Source organism: Microcaecilia unicolor, chromosome 8, assembly GCF_901765095.1.
Source record: "Microcaecilia unicolor chromosome 8, aMicUni1.1, whole genome shotgun sequence".
NCBI classification, from domain to species: Eukaryota; Metazoa; Chordata; class Amphibia; order Gymnophiona; family Siphonopidae; genus Microcaecilia; species Microcaecilia unicolor.
In genome coordinates, this window is record NC_044038.1 from 4,286,651 (window position 1) to 4,306,141 (window position 19,491).

The 19,491-nt window shown below is 44.5% G+C and overlaps 1 protein-coding gene across 1 annotated transcript; it reads left to right on the forward strand.

The window, feature by feature from the left end:
* Positions 1 to 1,575: 1,575 nt before the first annotated feature.
* On the forward strand, positions 1,576 to 16,688 carry MSRB1 (methionine sulfoxide reductase B1). Its single transcript, XM_030212522.1, has 5 exons — positions 1,576 to 1,708; positions 1,852 to 1,934; positions 5,498 to 5,646; positions 9,550 to 9,664; positions 15,568 to 16,688. Exons 2-5 carry the CDS (start codon positions 1,880 to 1,882, stop codon positions 15,597 to 15,599), a joined length of 351 nt encoding a protein of 116 aa, XP_030068382.1. The 5' UTR covers positions 1,576 to 1,708; positions 1,852 to 1,879; the 3' UTR covers positions 15,600 to 16,688.
* Positions 16,689 to 19,491: the final 2,803 nt, after the last annotated feature.

A 19,491-nucleotide genomic window follows, 5' to 3' on the forward strand; every position in this document is an offset into this window, starting at 1 on the left:
GATGTCAATTCAGGAGATGGATACAGAGAGCAGGAATGCCTCAGACATGCAGTCAGCTTCAGAATGTTGGAGGTGCCTTTTATTATATAGGAAAGGAACTGACCAATCCTATTTAATAGAATGCACCTCCAACATTCTGAAGCCGAGAAACCTCGTGTGATTGGTCACTTCTGCTTGTGACGAACCTGGAAGTACGTGATGTCAATTCAGGAGATGGATACAGAGAGCAGGAATGCCTCAGCCATGCAGTCAGCTTCAGAATGTTGGAGGTGCCTTTTATTATATAGGAAAGGAACTGACCAATCCTATTTAATGGAATGCACCTCCAACATTCTGAAGCCCAGAAACCTCGTGTGGTTGGTCACTTCTGCTTGTGACGAACCCGGAAGTACGTGATGTCAATTCAGGAGATGGATACAGAGAGCAGGAATGCCTCAGCCATGCAGTCAGCTTCAGAATGTTGGAGGTGCCTTTTATTATATAGGAAAGGAACTGACCAATCCTATTTAACAGAATGCACCTCCAACATTCTGAAGCCGAGAAACCTCGTGTGGTTGGTCACTTCTGCTTGTGACGAACCCGGAAGTACGTGATGTCAATTCAGGAGATGGATACAGAGAGCAGGAATGCCTCAGCCATGCAGTCAGCTTCAGAACGTTGGAGGTGCCTTTTATTATACAGGAAAGGAACTGACCAATCCTATTTAACAGAATGCACCTCCAACATTCTGAAGCCGAGAAACCTCGTGTGGTTGGTCACTTCTGCTTGTGACGAACCCGGAAGTACGTGATGTCAATTCAGGAGATGGATACAGAGAGCAGGAATGCCTCAGACATGCAGTCAGCTTCAGAATGTTGGAGGTGCCTTTTATTATATAGGAAAGGAACTGACCAATCCTATTTAATAGAATGCACCTCCAACATTCTGAAGCCGAGAAACCTCGTGTGATTGGTCACTTCTGCTTGTGACGAACCTGGAAGTACGTGATGTCAATTCAGGAGATGGATACAGAGAGCAGGAATGCCTCAGCCATGCAGTCAGCTTCAGAATGTTGGAGATGCCTTTTATTATATAGGAGGATAAGCTTTTGCTAGTGTTTTCATTCAATAGCATTTGGTCGTTTTGGGTGAACCAATATGGCGGCAAGCTCCGCCTACTGGCTTCAGCCCCCATAATGGGCCAGATAGGCTTATGCCGTCTCCTATTCTCAATCGATGTTAAACTGTACCTACTGCACTCCGCCTTGGGTGAATCTCTTCATAAAGGCGGTTACTAAATCCCAATAAATAAATAAAATAACCTCCTTGATCTTCGCGGCTACTGCTTGCAGTACTGCTGCGACAGAGTGGGCGGGACAGGGGAGGAGCGAGCCCATCATCCAGTGAGATCCTGCCTTTCTCCTCTCCACCTACTTTGGGGGCGGAGCCGGCTTTCCAACCCCTGCCCAGTGCCCAGGCTGTAATCAATACTTCCGTATGTCTCATTGCAATGCAGCCAATCAGCTTTGTTCTCCCACCTCCAGGGGCGGAGTCTGCTCCCCTTCCACTTCCCAAGTTCCCAGTGTGGCCCCAGCCCTCAGGCTGTAGACGTCCTGTTCCTTTTTGCAAGCAGCACGTGAGCTCTGAGTCGTGTCACTCTGCTGGAAGTTGACAGCTCAGTGCCTGGATTTGAACTCAGAGCCTCTAGCTGTGAGGTGCTTCGTGCCTTGGTATGTGTGAAGGTCCTTTGGGCATCATATGCTCGGTGTGGTGAACAGTGTCGAGAGTTGTATTACATGTGATTCCATGTAGTACTGTACAGTTACATTTTATTTTGTGAAATATTGAGTTTCCTGCATTATTGTTTTTTTAGTTTTTCAGATCTGGTAGTGGCCACCGACATGTCGTTCTGTTCCTTCTTTGGTGGAGAAGTTTTCCAGAATCACTTTGAGCCTGGTAAGGTGACGTGATGCTTGGGGAGAGGGGTGCTGTGTATGTTTTCGGTGCAAGGAACGTGCAGCAAAATGTTACAAAAGTCTCCTGCTGCTAGGGGTGGATTGTGGCCAAAAATAGGCTCCGGTACAAGGATCCTGTTTCTGCTCCCTCCTCTCTCTCTCCTACCCCCTTCCCATCTTACAGTGATGAAGCTTACATTCTTTATTGCTTCAGACCTTGTGCAATAGCAGCCAATGTCTCTCTCGGTGCTGCATGATGAACCATATCTGCAATTCATACAAACACAGCAGCAGCAGTAGTAAGTCCCTTCAAAGCCACCAGGACAGATGGGATGATATGCCTGGTCTGTAAACCCATGCGCCTTTGAGAGGACAGGGGCTTGTTTAGATCAGTGGCCCACTTCCATAAGGCAATTGCCTATGCATGCAGGCATGGGAGGATGTGCAGAAACCCCTTTTCCAACCTCTCCCAGTCTGTCTCCTGACAGGAGGGTCAGCTAAGCTCACTGTGCCACCATGCCAGATCTCATATCTGCTGCACTAATCCTGTTCCATGTTTGTACTACTGCCTTATCTCTGAAATCAGCATCTTAATATTAAAGAGGCCATTCTCAAAACTCTGAACATGTGTCAAGTCTGTAGATTTTGCACCATTTCTCAAAAGAAAAGTTCCTTTTAAAAATTGCCTAGTGAAAAAGTAGCCACAGATATTTTCACCTTCTTTCTTTGTGGCCAGCCTAATCCCGCCCTAGAAATGACTCTACCAAAATGCAGTGTAAGTGTTGCAAAAGAATACATATACTTTTAGCTGAATTACAAGGTGGGCAATTAAGAAAACAAACAAACAAAATCCCTGGTGGGGAAATGGCTTTGCAAAACTGCTCTTTAGAGGTTAAAGGGGGTCTTTTATGTATGTGTGCTGGCTTTTTTAGCTCGCGTTAAAAATAGGCGTGCGCTAAACGCTAAAGACGCCAATGTATTCCTATGGGCTAAGCATCTTGCTGATCGTTTGTTTACAGCTTTACTGAAATGGGATGAGGGAGGACGACCCCATTTCAATAATTTGTATGGAAATTAATACTGTATGCAAAAACTTTAATTTTGAGGTTCTTTGTAAGATTGTGCACCTCCCGATAGCTATATGCAGGAAGGATGCATTCATATAAGTATAAAGCAATCTGCCCAGGCATTTTTTTTTTCTGTGGGAGGGTGCTGGGGCTGCTTCTGCTGCAGTTGTGCAAAGTGGAGGAGGAAGACTGATATTTGTGACCTGGATTGGCCACTGTTGGAAACAGGATGCTGGGTTTGATGGACCTTTGGTCTGTCCCAGTATGTTAACACTTAAATACTTATGTACTTGGGATTCTGAATGAAATGTTGCTACACTTTGAAATTCTGCATGGAATCTTGTTATTCTTTAGAATTTTGAATCTTGCTACTCTTTGGGGTTCTACATGGAATGTTGCTACTCTTTGGGTTTCTGCCAGGTACTTGTGACCTGGATTGGCCACTGTTGGAAACAGGATGCTGGGCTTGATGGACCTTTGGTCTGTCCCCAGTATGGTAACACTTATGTACTTGGGATTCTGCATGGAATCTTGTTACTCTTTAGAATTCTATAATCTTGCTACTCTTTGGGGTTCTACATGGAATGTTGCTGCTGTTTGGGTTTCTGCATTGAATCTTGGTTCTCTTTGAGGTTCTGGAATGTTGCTACTCTTTGGGTTTCTGCCAGGTACTTGTGACCTGGATTGACCACTGTTGGAAACAGAATGCTGGGCTTGATGGACCTTTGGTCTGTCCCAGTGTGGCAATACTTATGTGCTTATGGTGTAACTGCTGCATTTCTGCTTTCTTCTAATGTTCCTCTTGCACATGCAGGGCCTTGGTCATTATGCTGCACTAGCTTGCTCCGTTCTGAATTTGAAGCAATACTCTGGTATTTTATTTTCTCACATTTACCCTGACAAACGTCACTTTCTATGAAGGTGAATTAGCAATCGGGCATGTGGTAATGTTGCCGTATCCTGTTGCGTATTAAGGAGTAATTCCACTTTGCTTCCTGTAGCAGACCTTGGTTTTGATTTAAGTAGAGAGCCAGTCCATGCCACAGAAAAAAGGAGCGCTGGGGGGGCATGTATTCCCCTGAGCCCAGAAGCTACAGACCCCACTTCTTGCTCCTTGATGTGTTGCTGGCTACCATGAACAGAAGATGCTGATCTGTAGCACTACACATAAACACAGGGAGCTGGGCCTGTCCGAACTGCTGATTCATCAACTCCAAAGTATGGATAGATGGCTATTTTTTGTTTAGAAACAAGCCTCTATCACAGTAGATTAGAATTGAGTGTCTCTGGTGTTTACTGGCATATTCTGACGCTTTCCGTTGTTTCTGTAGAATACAACAATCCTATATAATAATTCTCACCACCGACGTTCTAATGTGGGACTGCCTGTGTCCGTGGCTCCTGGAGTTGCTGAGCTAGGCTCCGTAGCCAGGATGACGTCACTAACAGCTGATTCCCAGGCAGGGGGAGGAGTAGGGAAACACGCGTTTCCCTACTCCTCCCCCTGCCTGGGAATCAGCTGTCAGTGCACTGCTCCCTGCCACTTCGGAGCAAGTGGCAGGGAGCGTCACATCAAAAAAACTACAAGCGCAGCACCACACAAATCCCTCCCCCCCGGCACATCAACACACACACCCCCGGCGCATCAAACCCCATCGCCACCCACAGATGCCAGTAGTAACGCTGTCCGGCCGCTGCTGCTTCTCCTGTTGAGCAGCAGCGGCCGCTACAAAAAGAAAAGAAGTGATAAATGTTTTTAAACCCAGCCCAAATCATTCGCAAATGCCCGAGTCTTATAACGCAGTCTCTGCAGCCGCTTCTCCTCTCGCCTCCATGTCACTGCCCCTGGAGTAAGACCCCGGAGGAGCACAGTGACATGACAGGCGAGAGGAGGAGCGGCTGCAGAGACTGCGTTGTAAGACTCGGGCATTTGCGAATGATTTGGGCTGGGTTTAAAAATATTTATCACTTCTTTTCTTTTTGTAGCGGCCGCTGCTGCTCAACAGGGGAAGCAGCAACAGCCAGACACCGTTACCACTGGCAGCTGCGGGTGGCGAGGGGGTTTGATGCGCCAGGGGAGGAGGGGAGGGTCACTGGACATGGGTAGCTGCAGGGGGGGCAGGGGAGAGGGAGGTGGGGAGGGGGTCCTGAGACCAGAGAGGTGGGGAGGGGGGCCCTGCGAGAGGGGGATGGGGGTTCACACTCACTCACTGTCTGTCACTTATACTCTCTCTGACACACTCCCCATCTATCACACACTATCTCTCTGTCACACACACACAGACACTCTGTCTCTCACACAAACGCACACACATGCTGTCTCTGTCTCTCTCTCATTCTCTCTATGACACACACACTCCATCTCTCACACACACTCTCTCTCTCAAACATACACACTCCGAGGAAAACCTTGCTAGTGCCGGTTTTCATTTGTGTCAGAAACGGGCCTTTTTGACTAGTTTGTTCAATAATTCCAGTCTGTCTCCTTGTCTCTCAGGTATTTACGTCTGCAGCAAATGTGGCTACGAGCTGTTTTCTAGTCGTTCTAAGTATCTGCACTCCTCTCCCTGGCCAGCGTTCACTGAGACCATTCAGCCTGATAGTGTTTCAAAGCACCAGGACCACGGCTATAAAAGAGCCTTGAAGGTAAGGCTTGAGCGAGGATCCGGACTGGGCTTTGGGATAGCAGCATTCACTTAAGGCCTGGTCAGAAAGTGGTTTCTCCCAGGTGGTGCTACGTGGCAAAAAAAATCTCTGGGGCTTACTTTATGTGGAAGTCTTGGATCCAAGCAGAGTGCTGAGCCCCTGATGTCTTTCTGATCAGTCTTAGGGACTGGCTAGTGAACACTGAAGATTGTGCATCTAAGGCTTTATGTCTTAAGAATATGGTCTCAAGACTATGTCGAAAAGTCCAAATTTATTGTGCAGCTCTAGAGACTCGACACGGCCGTGTTTGCCTCAGGAGTCAAAATTCAGGGCAAGTCACTTAACACTCCATTGCCCCATGTAAGCCGCATTGAGCCTGCCATGAGTGGGAAAGCGCAGGGTACAAATGTAACAAAAATAAAATAGATACTATTGGAGATTCTACATGGAATGTTGCTACTATTGGAGATTCTACATGGAATGTTGCTATTCCACTAGCAACATTCCATGTAGAAGGCCGCGCAGGCTTCTGTTTCTGTGAGTCTGACGTCCTACACGTACGTGCAGGACGTCAGACTCACAGAAGCAGAAGCCTGCGCGGCCACATTGGTGATCTGCAAGGGCCGACTTCTACATGGAATGTTGCTAGTGGAATAGGAACATTCCATGTAGAATCTCAAATAGTAGCAAGTGGAGGAGTGGCCTAGTGGTTAGGGTGGTGGACTTTGGTCCTGGGGAACTGAGGACCTGAGTTCAATTCCCACTTCAGGCACAGGCAGCTCCTTGTGACTCTGGGCAAGTCACTTAACCCTCCATTGCCCCATGTAAGCCGCATTGAGCCTGCCATGAGTGGGAAAGCACAGGGTACAAATGTAACAAAAAAAAAATTTAAAAACGTAAATAGCTTATGATATGTTTGTTTTACCTTTTTGATCTTGATGCTAATTATTTATCTGATTGTGTCTTTTGTATAGTTTTATTTCATTTTGAGTGTATACACTTGCTGATATTTTAAGCTATTTATGTCAGGGTAAATCTCGCACATACCACAAAGATTAACACATGTGAACTCCCCCACATGTATCCAAAACTGTCTTAAAATGTTCTCTTGTTATATTATTATCATGTTTTTCATTATCATGTAACCCAAAATCCTGTAATACCAAACGTCTATTCTCTCCTTACTTCCGCTATCCATGATGTATTGTAAGCCACATTGAGCCTGCAAAGAAGTGGGAAAATGTGGGATACAAATGCAATAAATAAATAAATTTATGTGTTTTAATTTAGACTTTAAAGACTCCTGAGGCACGGTCTTGTCTTTAGAGACACACAATAAATTTGGACTTTTCAACATCGTCTTGAGACCATATTCTTGTGCCATCTTCGCTGTGTTTTTTGTGATTTTGAGCGTACGAAGACTAATGTTCTTACACAGGCTTTATGTCTTCCCATACAAGCACCAGCAGTGCAAATGATATCCTAATGCACCTTATATCTGATTGACAAAAGAATATAGACCAATCAAAACTGTGACAGAAATCCCCTTGCTGGAAAGAATTAGGGGTCCTTTTACTAAGCCAAGGTGTTTAAAGGGTTTACTGCAGGATGCACTCACCACTGGTGACGTCCTTTTCCTCAGAATGAGCTCCATTTACCACTGTCCTGCGTCGCCTTCCACTCAACCATCTCCCAACCCAGTCAGTCACTTTAGGACTCATTCCGAGGGCACTCAGTTTATTTATTAGTCATCTCTGTGGAACCGTGTCAAAGGCTTTGCTAAAATCTAAATACACCACATCTCGTGCTCTCCCTCGATCCAACTCTCTAGTTACCCAGTCAAAGAAATCATATGTTACTACATGAAAAAAAAACCCATAGAGTGGATTATACAACTGGTTAATTTTAGCTGGGTATCTTTAGGAAAATTTTCAGTGAACCTAACCAGTTGGATTTGTCCAAAAATTCTCCTAAACCTACTCCAGTAAACTAAAGGCACTTTTTCTTGAATTGGAGACTTTCAAACTATTCATAGAGGCAGTTTTCACCCTCACGAGTAAACAGGTTTGCCTTTTTTCAAATCCAAAATCAAAGGCAAGTTACATTCGGGTATCTGAGTTATTTTCTCCCCAACTGAGCTCACAATCTTAGTTGTATCTGAGGCAGTGAAGGGTGAAGCAGCTGGTGTCCGTGGGAGAAGTGAAATTTGAATCTTGGAATCTGTGGTTCGCAAGCAACTCCTCTGCTCCAACATAACTTTTGGGATGTGGGCAAGTTAAAACAGCCGTCTTTAAATTCGTTGCCTGTAAAACCTGCTAGAAAACCCTTGTGACAGTTCTCGCTGGTTAGGGTGGGCCACTTTGAAATCCCTGCAGGTCATCTGCCTGGCTTGTTTTGTACTGGTGCACAGGATTTGGAAAGGATTTTAAAACTCTCTATGGGGTTTACCTTTGAAAACCAGCATTTCTGGACTTGCAGGCAGACTTGAGAAAGCTGAAAATAAGAGTTTTTTTTAACATAACATAGTAACATAGTAGATGACGGCAGAAAAGGACCCGCATGGGCCATCTAGTCTGCAGTGTGTTTTTTTGTTTTGTTTTGTTTTTTTTTTTAGATCAGAGTGGAAGGTGACTCCATGATTGTGGGTTAAGGGGAAACTTTCACTTTTAATTTAATGCAAAATGAAATTATATAAGTACATAAATGTTGCCATATTGGGACAGACCTAAGGTCCATCAAGCCCAGCATCCTGTTTCCAACAGTGGCCAATCCAGGTCACAAATACCTGGCAAGATCCCAGAAAAGCTCAATACATTTTATGCTGCTTATCTCAGAAATAAGCAGTGGATTTTCCCCGAGTCCATCTTAATAATGGCTTATAGATTTTTGCTAGGAAGTGAAAACGGTAACAGAATTCAAACACGCGTGGGATAAACATAAAGGAATCCTTTTCAGAAGGAATGGATCCTAAGGAGTTTAGCCGAGATTGGGTGGCAGAGCCGGTGGCGGGAGGCAGGGATAGTGCTGGGCAGACCTACACGGTCTGTGCCCTGAAAAGGACAGGTACAAATCAAGGTAAGGTATGCACAAAAAGTAGCACATATGAGTTTATCTTGTAGGGCAGACTGGATGGACCATGCAGGTCTTTTTCTGCCGTCATTTACTATGTTACTATGAAGCTAGCCAAACCTTTTTTTAAACCCCGCCAAGCTAACTGGTTTTATCACATTCATGAAGAAATATTTTCTCCAATTTATTTTAAACGTACTACTTTCTAGCTTAATTTAATGCCCTCTAGTCCTAGTATTTTTGGAAAGAGTAAACAAACGATTCATGTCTACCTGTTCCACTTCACTCGTTAGTTTATAGAGCTCTATCATATCTCCCCTTAGCTGTCTTTTCTCCAAGCTGACGAGCCCTAGCCGCTAAGTCGCCCCATCCCCTTAATCATTTTTGTTGCCCTTCTCTGTACCTTTTCTAATAACACTATATCTTTTTTGAGAAGTGGTGACCAGAATTGCACATAGTATTCAAGGTAGAGACCTGTGTGATCCATCCAGTCTGCCCAACAAGGTAAACTCACATAGAAGGGTTAGAAGGAAAAGTTTGCCTTTTTGTGGATGACACAAAGATTGCAAATAGAGTGGAAACCACGAGAGGAGACCTCCAAAAAGTTCTTGTGCTTTTCTCATAAGAATTTTTTTCCTCTACTTTTCTTCTTCACTGTCCTCTCTTCCCCTTCCCTCACTTTTGTTATTTAGCTTTGTAACGTAAACAGACTTGATTGAACTCCAGAAAAGTGGGATATCAAGAACTGAAGTGTAAACATACTGTGAAATAATTTTGATACTGAGCATGACAGCTGATATAAACCTCTGTTGTTCTCTGTGCTGCGTTTTGAAGGTGTCCTGCGGAAAGTGTGGGAACGGGCTGGGTCATGAATTCATCAATGATGGGCCGAAGGACGGCCAGTCCCGGTTCTGAATATTCAGCAGCTCGCTGAAATTTGTCCCAAAAGGTGAGAACCAAAATCTGCTGGAGTCTACAGAGCAGGAACTGCGGCTGTGACGCTGTCTGCACTGCGGCTTTCTACACTTGCCCAGATCAGGTTCTGGAATCAGTAACGAAGTTAACAAGTAAATGAGTGAATCATTAATGCCTGAAGGTCAGATAGGTGGTTGGTGTAGGGATTAGGGCTCTGTGCTCTGAATTTAGCATACATAACGTAAGTACATAAGTATTGCCACACTGGGACAGACCAAAGGTCCATCAAGCCCAGCATCCTGTTTCCAACAGTGGCCAATCCAGATCACAAGTACCTGGCAGAACCCCAAAGAGTAGCAAGATTCTATAATTCTAAAGAATAACAAGATTCCATGTAGAATTTCAAAGTGTAGCAACATTCCATTTAGAACCCCAAAGAGTGGCAAGATTCCATTCAGAATCCCAAGTACATAAGTACATAAGTGTTGCCATACTGGGACAGACCAAAGGTCCATCAAGTCCAGTATCCTGTTTCCAACAGTGGCCAATCCAGGTCACAAGTACCTGGCAAGATCCCCAAAAAGTTCAATACATTTTATGTTGCTAATCCCAGAAATAAGCAGTGGATTTTCCCCAAGTCAATTTAATAATGGTTTATGGACTTTTCCTTTAGGAAGCCGTCCAGACCTTTTTAAAACCCAGCTAAGCTAACCGCCTTTACCACATTCTCTGGCAGCGAATTCCAGAGTTTAATTACACATTGAGTGAAGAAACATTTTCTCCGATTCGTATTAAATTTACTACTTTGCAGCTTCATTGTGTGCCCCCTAGTCCTAGTATTTTTGGAAAGAGTAAACAATCGATTCACATCTACCTGTTCCACTCCACTCACTATTTTATAGACCTGTATCATATCTCCCCTCAGCCAACTCTTCTCCAAACAGAAGAGCCCTAGCCGCTTTAGCCTTTCCTCATAGGGAAGTTGTCCCATCCCCTTTATCATTTTCTTCGCCCTTCTCTGCACCTTTTCTAATTCCACTATATCTTTTTTGAGAAGCGGCGACCAGAACTGAACACAATATTCGAGGTGTGGTCGCACCATGGAGCGATACAAAGGCATTAAAACATCCTCATTTTTGTTTTCCATTCCTTTCCTAATAATACCCAACATTCTATTTGCTTTCTTAGGCGCTACAGCACACTGAGCAGAAGGTTTCAACGTATCATCAACAACGACGTCGAGATCCCTTTCTTGGTCCATGACTCCTAACGTGGAACCTTGCATGACGTTGCTATAATTCGGGTTCCTCTTTCCCACCTGCATCACTTTGCACTTGCTCACATTAAACGTCATCTGCCATTTAGACTCCCAGTCTCTCAGTCTCGTAAGGCTTTCTTGTAATTTTTCACAATCCTCTCGCAATTTAACAACTTTGAATAACTTTGTGTCGTCAGCAAATTTATGGTTCAACATTTTTTATTGACAACAAACCAATATTAGCATTTCACAAATAGAAAAGCTTTTCAAGAAAGGAAACACGCTCACGTGTGAAAGCAGGATACACACAATAGTGGTCAAAAAGACCCATTTGTCTTCAAGCTTGTATAACAATTATCCACCCCTCATCATAAAAGTTAACACCTGTGGATTAAACATCAGAGACCATCCAACCCCCAATTTGGTACCCCCCCCCTTGTTAATGAAACGGTACAACAATGCAACATTAACCCCCCTCATACCCTCCCATAGCTGTTGACAGCAGACTCCCTACCTTGCCAAAGCTCTATCCTGAGTTCAGAACTCGTCAGCAAATTTAATTACCTCACTGGTTACTCTCATCTCTAGATCATTTATTAATATGTTAAAAAGCAGCGGTCCCAGCACAGAGCCCTGGGGAACCCCACTAACTACCCTTCTCCATTGAGAATACTGACCATTTAACCCTACTCTCTGTTTTCTATCTTTTAACCAGTTTTTAATCCACAATAGAACACTACCTCCTATCCCATGACTCTCCAATTTCCTCCAGAGTCTTTCATGAGGTACTTTGTCAGACGCCTTCTGAAAATCCAATGGATGTGGGTTTGATTCCCACTGTGTTGGTGTTGGGGGTTACTGCTTAATCTGCTATTTAGATAAGACATGGGGAACCCACTGCTTGCGCTGGGATTGGTAGCATGGAATCTTGCTACTCTTTAGAATTCCGGAATGTTGCTACTGTTTGGGTTTCTGCCAGATACAATGTTGCTACTGTTTAAGATTCCAGAATCTTACTCTTTGAGGTTCTAGGTACTTGTGACCTGGATTGGCCACTGTTGGAAACAGGATACTGGCCTAAATGGATCCTCGGTCTGACCCAGTATTGGTATTCTTATGTTCTTAGCTGGGTAGGATGCATGGGCTGACAGTTACTGCATGGATGGATCTCTGTCGGATGGGCCAGTCTGGTCTTCATCTGCTCTTCTTTTATGAATCTTCTGTTTATTTCAAAGTGACTCCATAGTTTCCCCCTTACAGCTTCTCTTAAAACTGACTCCCAGACCTTTGTCCTGAGTAACTAATGATTGACGCATTTACTGGAGAATAATTTAGTTGTTTACCTCCATGGGGCTCTTGAGTTCATAAGGATAGCAGTTAGAAAGGACCGAGGGCAGGAGATTGTGTTAACCAAAGTTCATCTTGGCCAAAGAAATACCTGTCGAGGTGAGCACTTTTCATTACACTTCCTCATCACCTTTAAGGTAACTTTAGTAGGGACTCGGAGTGTATAGAACGGTATTTTACGAGGTCCTGTAGAACTTCCTAGAGTTACATGGGCAGTGCCTGGGGGTGGGACTGGCACTCGGGTGCATGAAAGATAGACCCGTGCTCTGGTTCTTCCTGCACAAGGACCTCGGAGCAGGGGTTGCTGGGCACCTGCTTTCTCCTGGGCTAATTTTACTGTATAAAGCGGTGGTTTTCAACCTGGTCCTCGGGACATGCTTAGCCAGTCTAGTTGTCAGGCTACCCCCGGTGAATATGCATGAGCTAGATCTTTATGCATTATACGCATATCCAGCTCATGCATATTCATTAGGGATAGCCTGAAAGCCGGACTGGCTTGAGAACCCAAGTTTATATAAAATTTGATAAACTGCCCATAGGAATGAACTTCTGAGCGGTTTACAAATCAATATAAAATAAAAATGAAAAGAACACCGTAATTATTAAAATAGAAAAAAAAAAAAAAAATTTCTGAAGCATAAATAAACACATCACATATAGATATCTATATCTGCCGCTGATCAGTCTGGCCCCAACTGACGAGCCAAGGGAAAAAAAAAGGAAGAGAGAATTTTTAACAAACTAAGGGGGTCTTTTACAAAGGCACAGTAGCGTTTTTAACGTGTGGTAATGATTAGCCCTTGCTAAACTCTAGAGACGCCCATAGGAATATATGGACATCTCTAGCGTTTAGCGTATGCTTATTTTTAGCGCATTCTAAAAACGCTAGCACACCTTTGTAAAAGACCCCCTCAAAGTCCAAAAGCATCATAAAACAAAAAAAGATTTGTTGTCTTTTAAACTTATCTAATGAATCCTTCAATCGCAAATACAGCGGTCCAGACATCCTAGTGCATAATACCGCTCCAAAACTGAAACTCCGAAATGATGCAACTACTAAATGATTTTTGTGAGCTTGATTTAAGGAATCAGCAGTCAGTGCATTGCCTGTATCAGTGGCGTAGCTACGTGGGGCCTGGGCCCCTGTAGATTTGGCCCTGGACCCCCCTGCCGACAACCCTCTCGACCCGCCTCCCCTCTCACCGTCACCTGCCTTTGCTGGCAGGGGACACCAACCCCCGCCAACCGAGGTCCTCTTCTTCTCGCAAAAGGCTTCCGTTTCTGATGTCCTGCACGTACAACAGAAGGAAGCCTTGTGCGGGAAGAAGAGGGCCTCGGCTGGCGGGGGTTGGGGTCCCCCGCCAGCAAAGATAGGCGTTGGCGGTGGGAGGGGGGTCGAGAGGGTTGTCGGCAGGGGGGGGGGGGGCAAAGTTGATGGTGGCAGCGGTGTCAGCAGTGGGGGGGGGGGGGGGGGCTAAAATGTGCCCCACCTCGGGCTCTGGACCCCCCTTCCGCCAAAGTCTGGCTACGCCCCTGGCCTGTATGATGTATCTTATGAAGTAAACAAAGAATTTTGAAACAAATCCTGATTTTCCTGGCATGTGGACTGTTCCCTGTAAGCTGAGCAGAAGATCTTCCAAATGTCAGTGCTACTAGTGCTTCAATCACTAGGGACAGGCAGGTTCCCTGGCGTCCGGCAGAGCCCACCTGTCCCTTACTATTGAAAACGTGATAGTGAAACAGCGCCACCTACTGGCAGGACTGTAGGTGGAGGACTCCCACTCAGTTCAGAGGGAACAGTGGTGGACATGTCACTTGCTATTCTATTCCGGTTCTTCCGTACTGCTTTTTTATATTTTCAAAGTGGTTTACAGTAAGATTAAATATCCTATCCAGATATAATTCACATCTTAATAAAAGTTCAAATATACTTTTTTGTACTAAAAGGGTTCTTTTCTGGGACTTGGCACATATAGCATGGTTTCCTCTACAGGGAGCGTCTGTTTCACATTTAGGGGCCCTTTTACTAAGCTGCGTAGGCGCCCAACACGCGCCAAATTGGAGTTACTGCCCGGTTACCGTATGGCCCTTGCAGTAATTTCAATTTTGGCGTGTGTCCGCTACGTGCGGCTGAAAAATATTTTTTTCTGATCCGTGGCAGCTACATCCGTCAAGTGGAGTTTGACACGTAGACCATTACCGCCCGGTTTCTGCATGAGACCTTACTGCGCTAGGTCAATGGCTTTGCGGTAAGGTCTTGGACCCAAAATGGACACGCGGCGATTTTCATTTTGCCGCATGTCCATTTTCGGCAAAAGTAAAAAAAAAAAAAAAGGCATTTTTTGTAGGTGCACTAAAAAATAATTCTGCGTGTGCCTAAAACACGCGTCTGCACTACCGCAGGCCATTTTTCAGTACACCTTAGTAAAAGGACCCCTTAACTTCTTCTGGAAACAAACCAGTAGCTCTTCGATGCTCCGTCCCCACCTCTTGTACAAGGAAACTCCTTGAACAATATTTTCTGTTTGCCTGTATTTCTTAAAAATATTTGGCCAGATTCCCCTGGTGTTTATTTTTGGGATCCTTCTTTGGTTTAACGGTTGACTGCACTTCTGTCCCATGTGAAAATGTTAGCTGTCTCTTTTTCTGATAAACCTGGGGGGGGGGGGGTTAATTATAATGCCATTTACTAGCTGTTTAAGCAAACAATAACCTCATGTAACCTACATAAATATTGCCACACTGGGACAGACCAAAGGTCCATCAAGCCCAGCATCCTGTTTCCAACAGTGGCCGATCCAGGTCACAAGTATCTGGCAGAAACCTATATAGTAGCAACATTCCATGTAGAACCTCAAAGAGTAGCAACATTCCATTCAGAATCCCAAAGAGTAGCAACATTCCATTCAGAATCCCAAAGAGCAGCAACATTCCATATAGAACCCCAAAGTGCAGCAACATTCCATTCAGAATCCAAGTACATAAGTGTTGCCATACTGGGACAGACCAAAGGTCCATCAAGCCCAGCATCCTGTTTCCAACAGTGGCCAATCCAGGTCACAAGTACTTGGAAAGCAGTGGATTTTCCCCAAGTCATTTTAACAACGGTCTATGGACTTTTCCTCTAGAAAGCCGGCCAAATCTTTTTTTTTAAACCCCGCTAAGCCAACTGCCCCTACCCCACTCCCCCAATTTCTGGCAACGAATTCCAGAGTTCAATCACACGTTTGGCATCTCTGTTTACCACTGAGGATCCCGAACTCCAGTGCTGTTCTGCTAATAAACATTAGAAAAGCTCAAACTGATTTTTTTTTTAACTTTTGTCTTTTCAGACAAAGTTGATGGCGGTGTAACTGAAAACTAATGCAGCCTGCAGCTGTGGCCTAAGCTATGCAGAATTTCCGGGAGACAGTGCCATGAATTCTGAGACTCCTGGACACTTTTCTGGTATTTGATCACCCTATGACCTACCCAGGGTCAACCCTTTCAGGATGCCTTGGCCAGCGATGTTTGTGGTCGTACTGGAAAACGTTCAGTGTTTCGTTCATACCTCTTTTTGTTTTGTATATGTTTTTTTTTAGAGTGGATTTCAACGTTTTATACTGACTTTTACAAAATGAAATGCTCACGGTTAGCTGAAATTTTCAGTCACAAACTTACCAAAGGAGATTTTCTTGCCTCTTTAAAGCTAAAGACCGTATTGCCTTTATAAGCTACACCTTGGGCGATTGTTAATGATGTGAATAGTCTCGGTTAGTTCAGTAGACTAACGTTATGCCTCATTGCTTTGTCCATGTAGACTAGGCCACCTGTCTTCCCTTTAAATCTAACACAGTGTTATGGACAATATTCTATTATGCAAAAGTGTCAGAAATTGTGAAAGTTCCTAGATTTTGCTGCGAAAATGTGCTCCACACTTTAAAATTGCTTGACAGCTTCCAGCCTGCGATCTGCTATGACCCATTTTTCAGACGATGTCAGCCTGCGCGTCATCTCCCCTGCTTCCTAAGATATCCTGTATCTTTTCACTTTTTCCCACTGACTGGAACATTGAACATCGCTTCTGACTCAAACAAGTTAACTTTGTACACTGAGAAGACAAGAGGTCGTCCAGCAAGAGTGACCTGCTGCTTTTCTTCGTTTCCTCACTTCAGATGCCACATTTCTGGGCTGCTTTGGTTCCTTATTCTGTGTTGTCTTTTATCTAGTATGATCTCGGCCCATATGCTGTTGTGTTTCGTTGATGCCCCCTAGACAGGGTTTAATGCATTTGCTTTTCCATACCTACAACTGTGCCTTGGTTGGGGGTTTCCCAAGAGCAGTGAGGTACCCTGGGGTGATGGGATTTGAAATCTAGTATCTATTGTAAGCTGATCTTGATCTCTGAAGAACCTGTTGGCCTGTCTGGCATCAGTGGAAGATTGGATGACTGAGAATTCCTTAAAGTTAAATTAAAAAATGAAGTGATTTATATCTTTGGGTAGGATTTGAAGGTAGAGGGAGTCTGACTCTACCAGATGTTAAACATGGACCATTTTACTGGGAGGCTTATTGATGAACGATTATCTGTGTGACCCACCCGGTGCTGTGTAGTTGCACAGTTTGGATGACTTTGGGCCAGAGGTGTCCAACCTCAGTTGGGTTTTCAGGATTTTTGCAATGAATATGCATGAGATCTGTTTTCTTGCACTACCTCCATTGTATGCTAAGAAATGTTATATTCATTGTGGAAACCCTGACCTGGTAAAGACCGAGGTTAGACACCCCCTGCGCTGCCCATCTTTCCTCCGAATTAGACTATCCTGATGTTTTACTTAAATGGCCACTTCCGGTGCCATGACGTGACTTATAAGCACATAAGCACCACCATACTGGGAAAAGACCAAGGGTCCATCAAGCCCAGCATCCTGTCTTCGACAGCGGCCAATCCAGGCTTCAAGAATCTGGCAACCCCCCCCCCCCCCAAAAAAAAAAAAAAAAAGAAATTAATAATGTTCAATGGACTTTTCCTCAGACAAAGGCACGTATGATGCAGTAGTAAAAACCCTTCACTGATTACCAACTGGTTACTGCATCCGCTTCAAGATTTTACTTGTGGTGCTTGTCCCTTTGCTAACGTGGGGCCTGGCATTTGCCACAAGCCAACCTCCTTTCAGGTAGCATTGTTAAACGAGCTGACATGGCAGGTAATTAATTAGTATAGTGTGGAATGACCCTCCAGTCACAAATACATCAGCTGAAGGAGTATCCAGCATGCCGTAAGTTGGTAAAGATGACCCTGTTTGAGACAGCAAATGAGGGTCATAGGGAGGAGGGGCCGGCTGTGAATTTGAACATATGCAGGGTAAAAGGGTGGTTAATATAGTTAGATGGGGTGGGTGTCCTATTTGTCAGGGTTTTTAACAGTTTATATGGAATACAGTTTGTAACTGATTATTAGGAAGAAGCTATATTTAGGAGAAATACATGTATTTTGGCACAGGACAGGGTGAAATGTTGCCTTGCACGTTTATCACTGTGCCACTTTCAAACAGATGTAGACAGACGGTTGTGATAATAAAAGGAAAAGGCTTTTAACCTGTGTCGTGTCCTTTTCATGCACTATTAGAAATGTGTCTGACTTTGTAGCTCTTCCCTTCTCTCATTTTGAATGACCTTCATCCTTCCTTTTCTCATTTATAGTATATTTATAGATCACTACACACTCCTGAGCGGTCTGTAATACAATGAACACAGAGGGCTACTTCAGACATTATATAACATGTATAATTGTACCAGTACCGATGTAGAGAAGTGAGACTCAGCTGCATAAGCTGAGAAAACAAAGATGGCGAATTGCACATGAGTCTCAGTATTTTTTCTTCCCTTCCCCCCCCAAAAAAAAACAACAACAAAAAACAAACACACACGAACCCAAGAGACCAAGAGGTGGTGGAGATGAAAATGGTAACTGAATTAAAAAATGAGTGGGACAAACACAAAGGAATCCTGTTTGGAAGGATCGGATTCAGGGGAGATTGGGTATGAAAGCCAGCGCCGGGCTGACTTCTATGGTCTGTGCCCTGACGGAGGCTGAATTAGATTTGGATGGACTGGAGTGAAGCTTTTTGGGGGCTTTGACAACAATTTCAGAAATTTTAGACTAAGGTCGGTGCCGGGCAGACTTCTACGGTCTGTGCCCTGACGGAGGCTGAATTAGATTTGGATGGACCGGAGCGAAGCTTTTCGGGGACTTTGACAACAACTGCAGAAATTTTAGACTAAGGCCAGTGCCGGGCAGACTTCTACGGTCTATGCTGCCCTGGAAGTGGCAGGGATAAAGAGCAGGTATACATACCATATGTAGTGAGTTTGTCTAGTTGGGTGGATTACATGGACCATGCAGGTCTTTATCTGCCGACATAAGTACATAAGTAGTGCCATACTGGGAAAGACCAAAGGTCCATCTAGCCCAGCATCCTGTCACTGACAGTGGCCAATCCAGGTCAAGGGCACCTGGCACGCTCCCCAAACGTAAAAACATTCCAGACAAGTTATACCTAAAAATGCGGAATTTTTCCAAGTCCATTTAATAGCGGTCTATGGACTTGTCCTTTAGGAATCTATCTAACCCCTTTTTAAACTCCGTCAAGCTAACCGCCCGTACCACGTTCTCCGGCAACGAATTCCAGAGTCTAATTACACGTTGGGTGAAGAAAAATTTTCTCCGATTCGTTTTAAATTTACCACACTGTAGCTTCAACTCATGCCCTCTAGTCCTAGTATTTTTGGATAGCGTGAACAGTCGCTTCACATCCACCCGATCCATTCCACTCATTATTTTATACACTTCTATCATATCTCCCCTCAGCCGTCTCTTCTCCAAGCTAAAAAGCCCTAGCCTTCTCAGCCTCTCTTCATAGGAAAGTCGTCCCATCCCCACTATCATTTTCGTCGCCCTTCGCTGTACCTTTTCCAATTCTACTATATCTTTTTTGAGATACGGAGACCAGTACTGAACACAATACTCCAGCTGCGGTCGCACCATGGAGCGATACAACGGCATTATAACATCCGCACACCTGGACTCCATACCCTTCCTAATAACACCCAACATTCTATTCGCTTTCCTAGCCGCAGCAGCACACTGAGCAGAAGGTTTCAGCGTATCATCGACGACGACACCCAGATCCCTTTCTTGATCCGTAACTCCTAACGCGGAACCTTGCAAGACGTAGCTATAATTCGGGTTCCTCTTACCCACATCTACATCTACA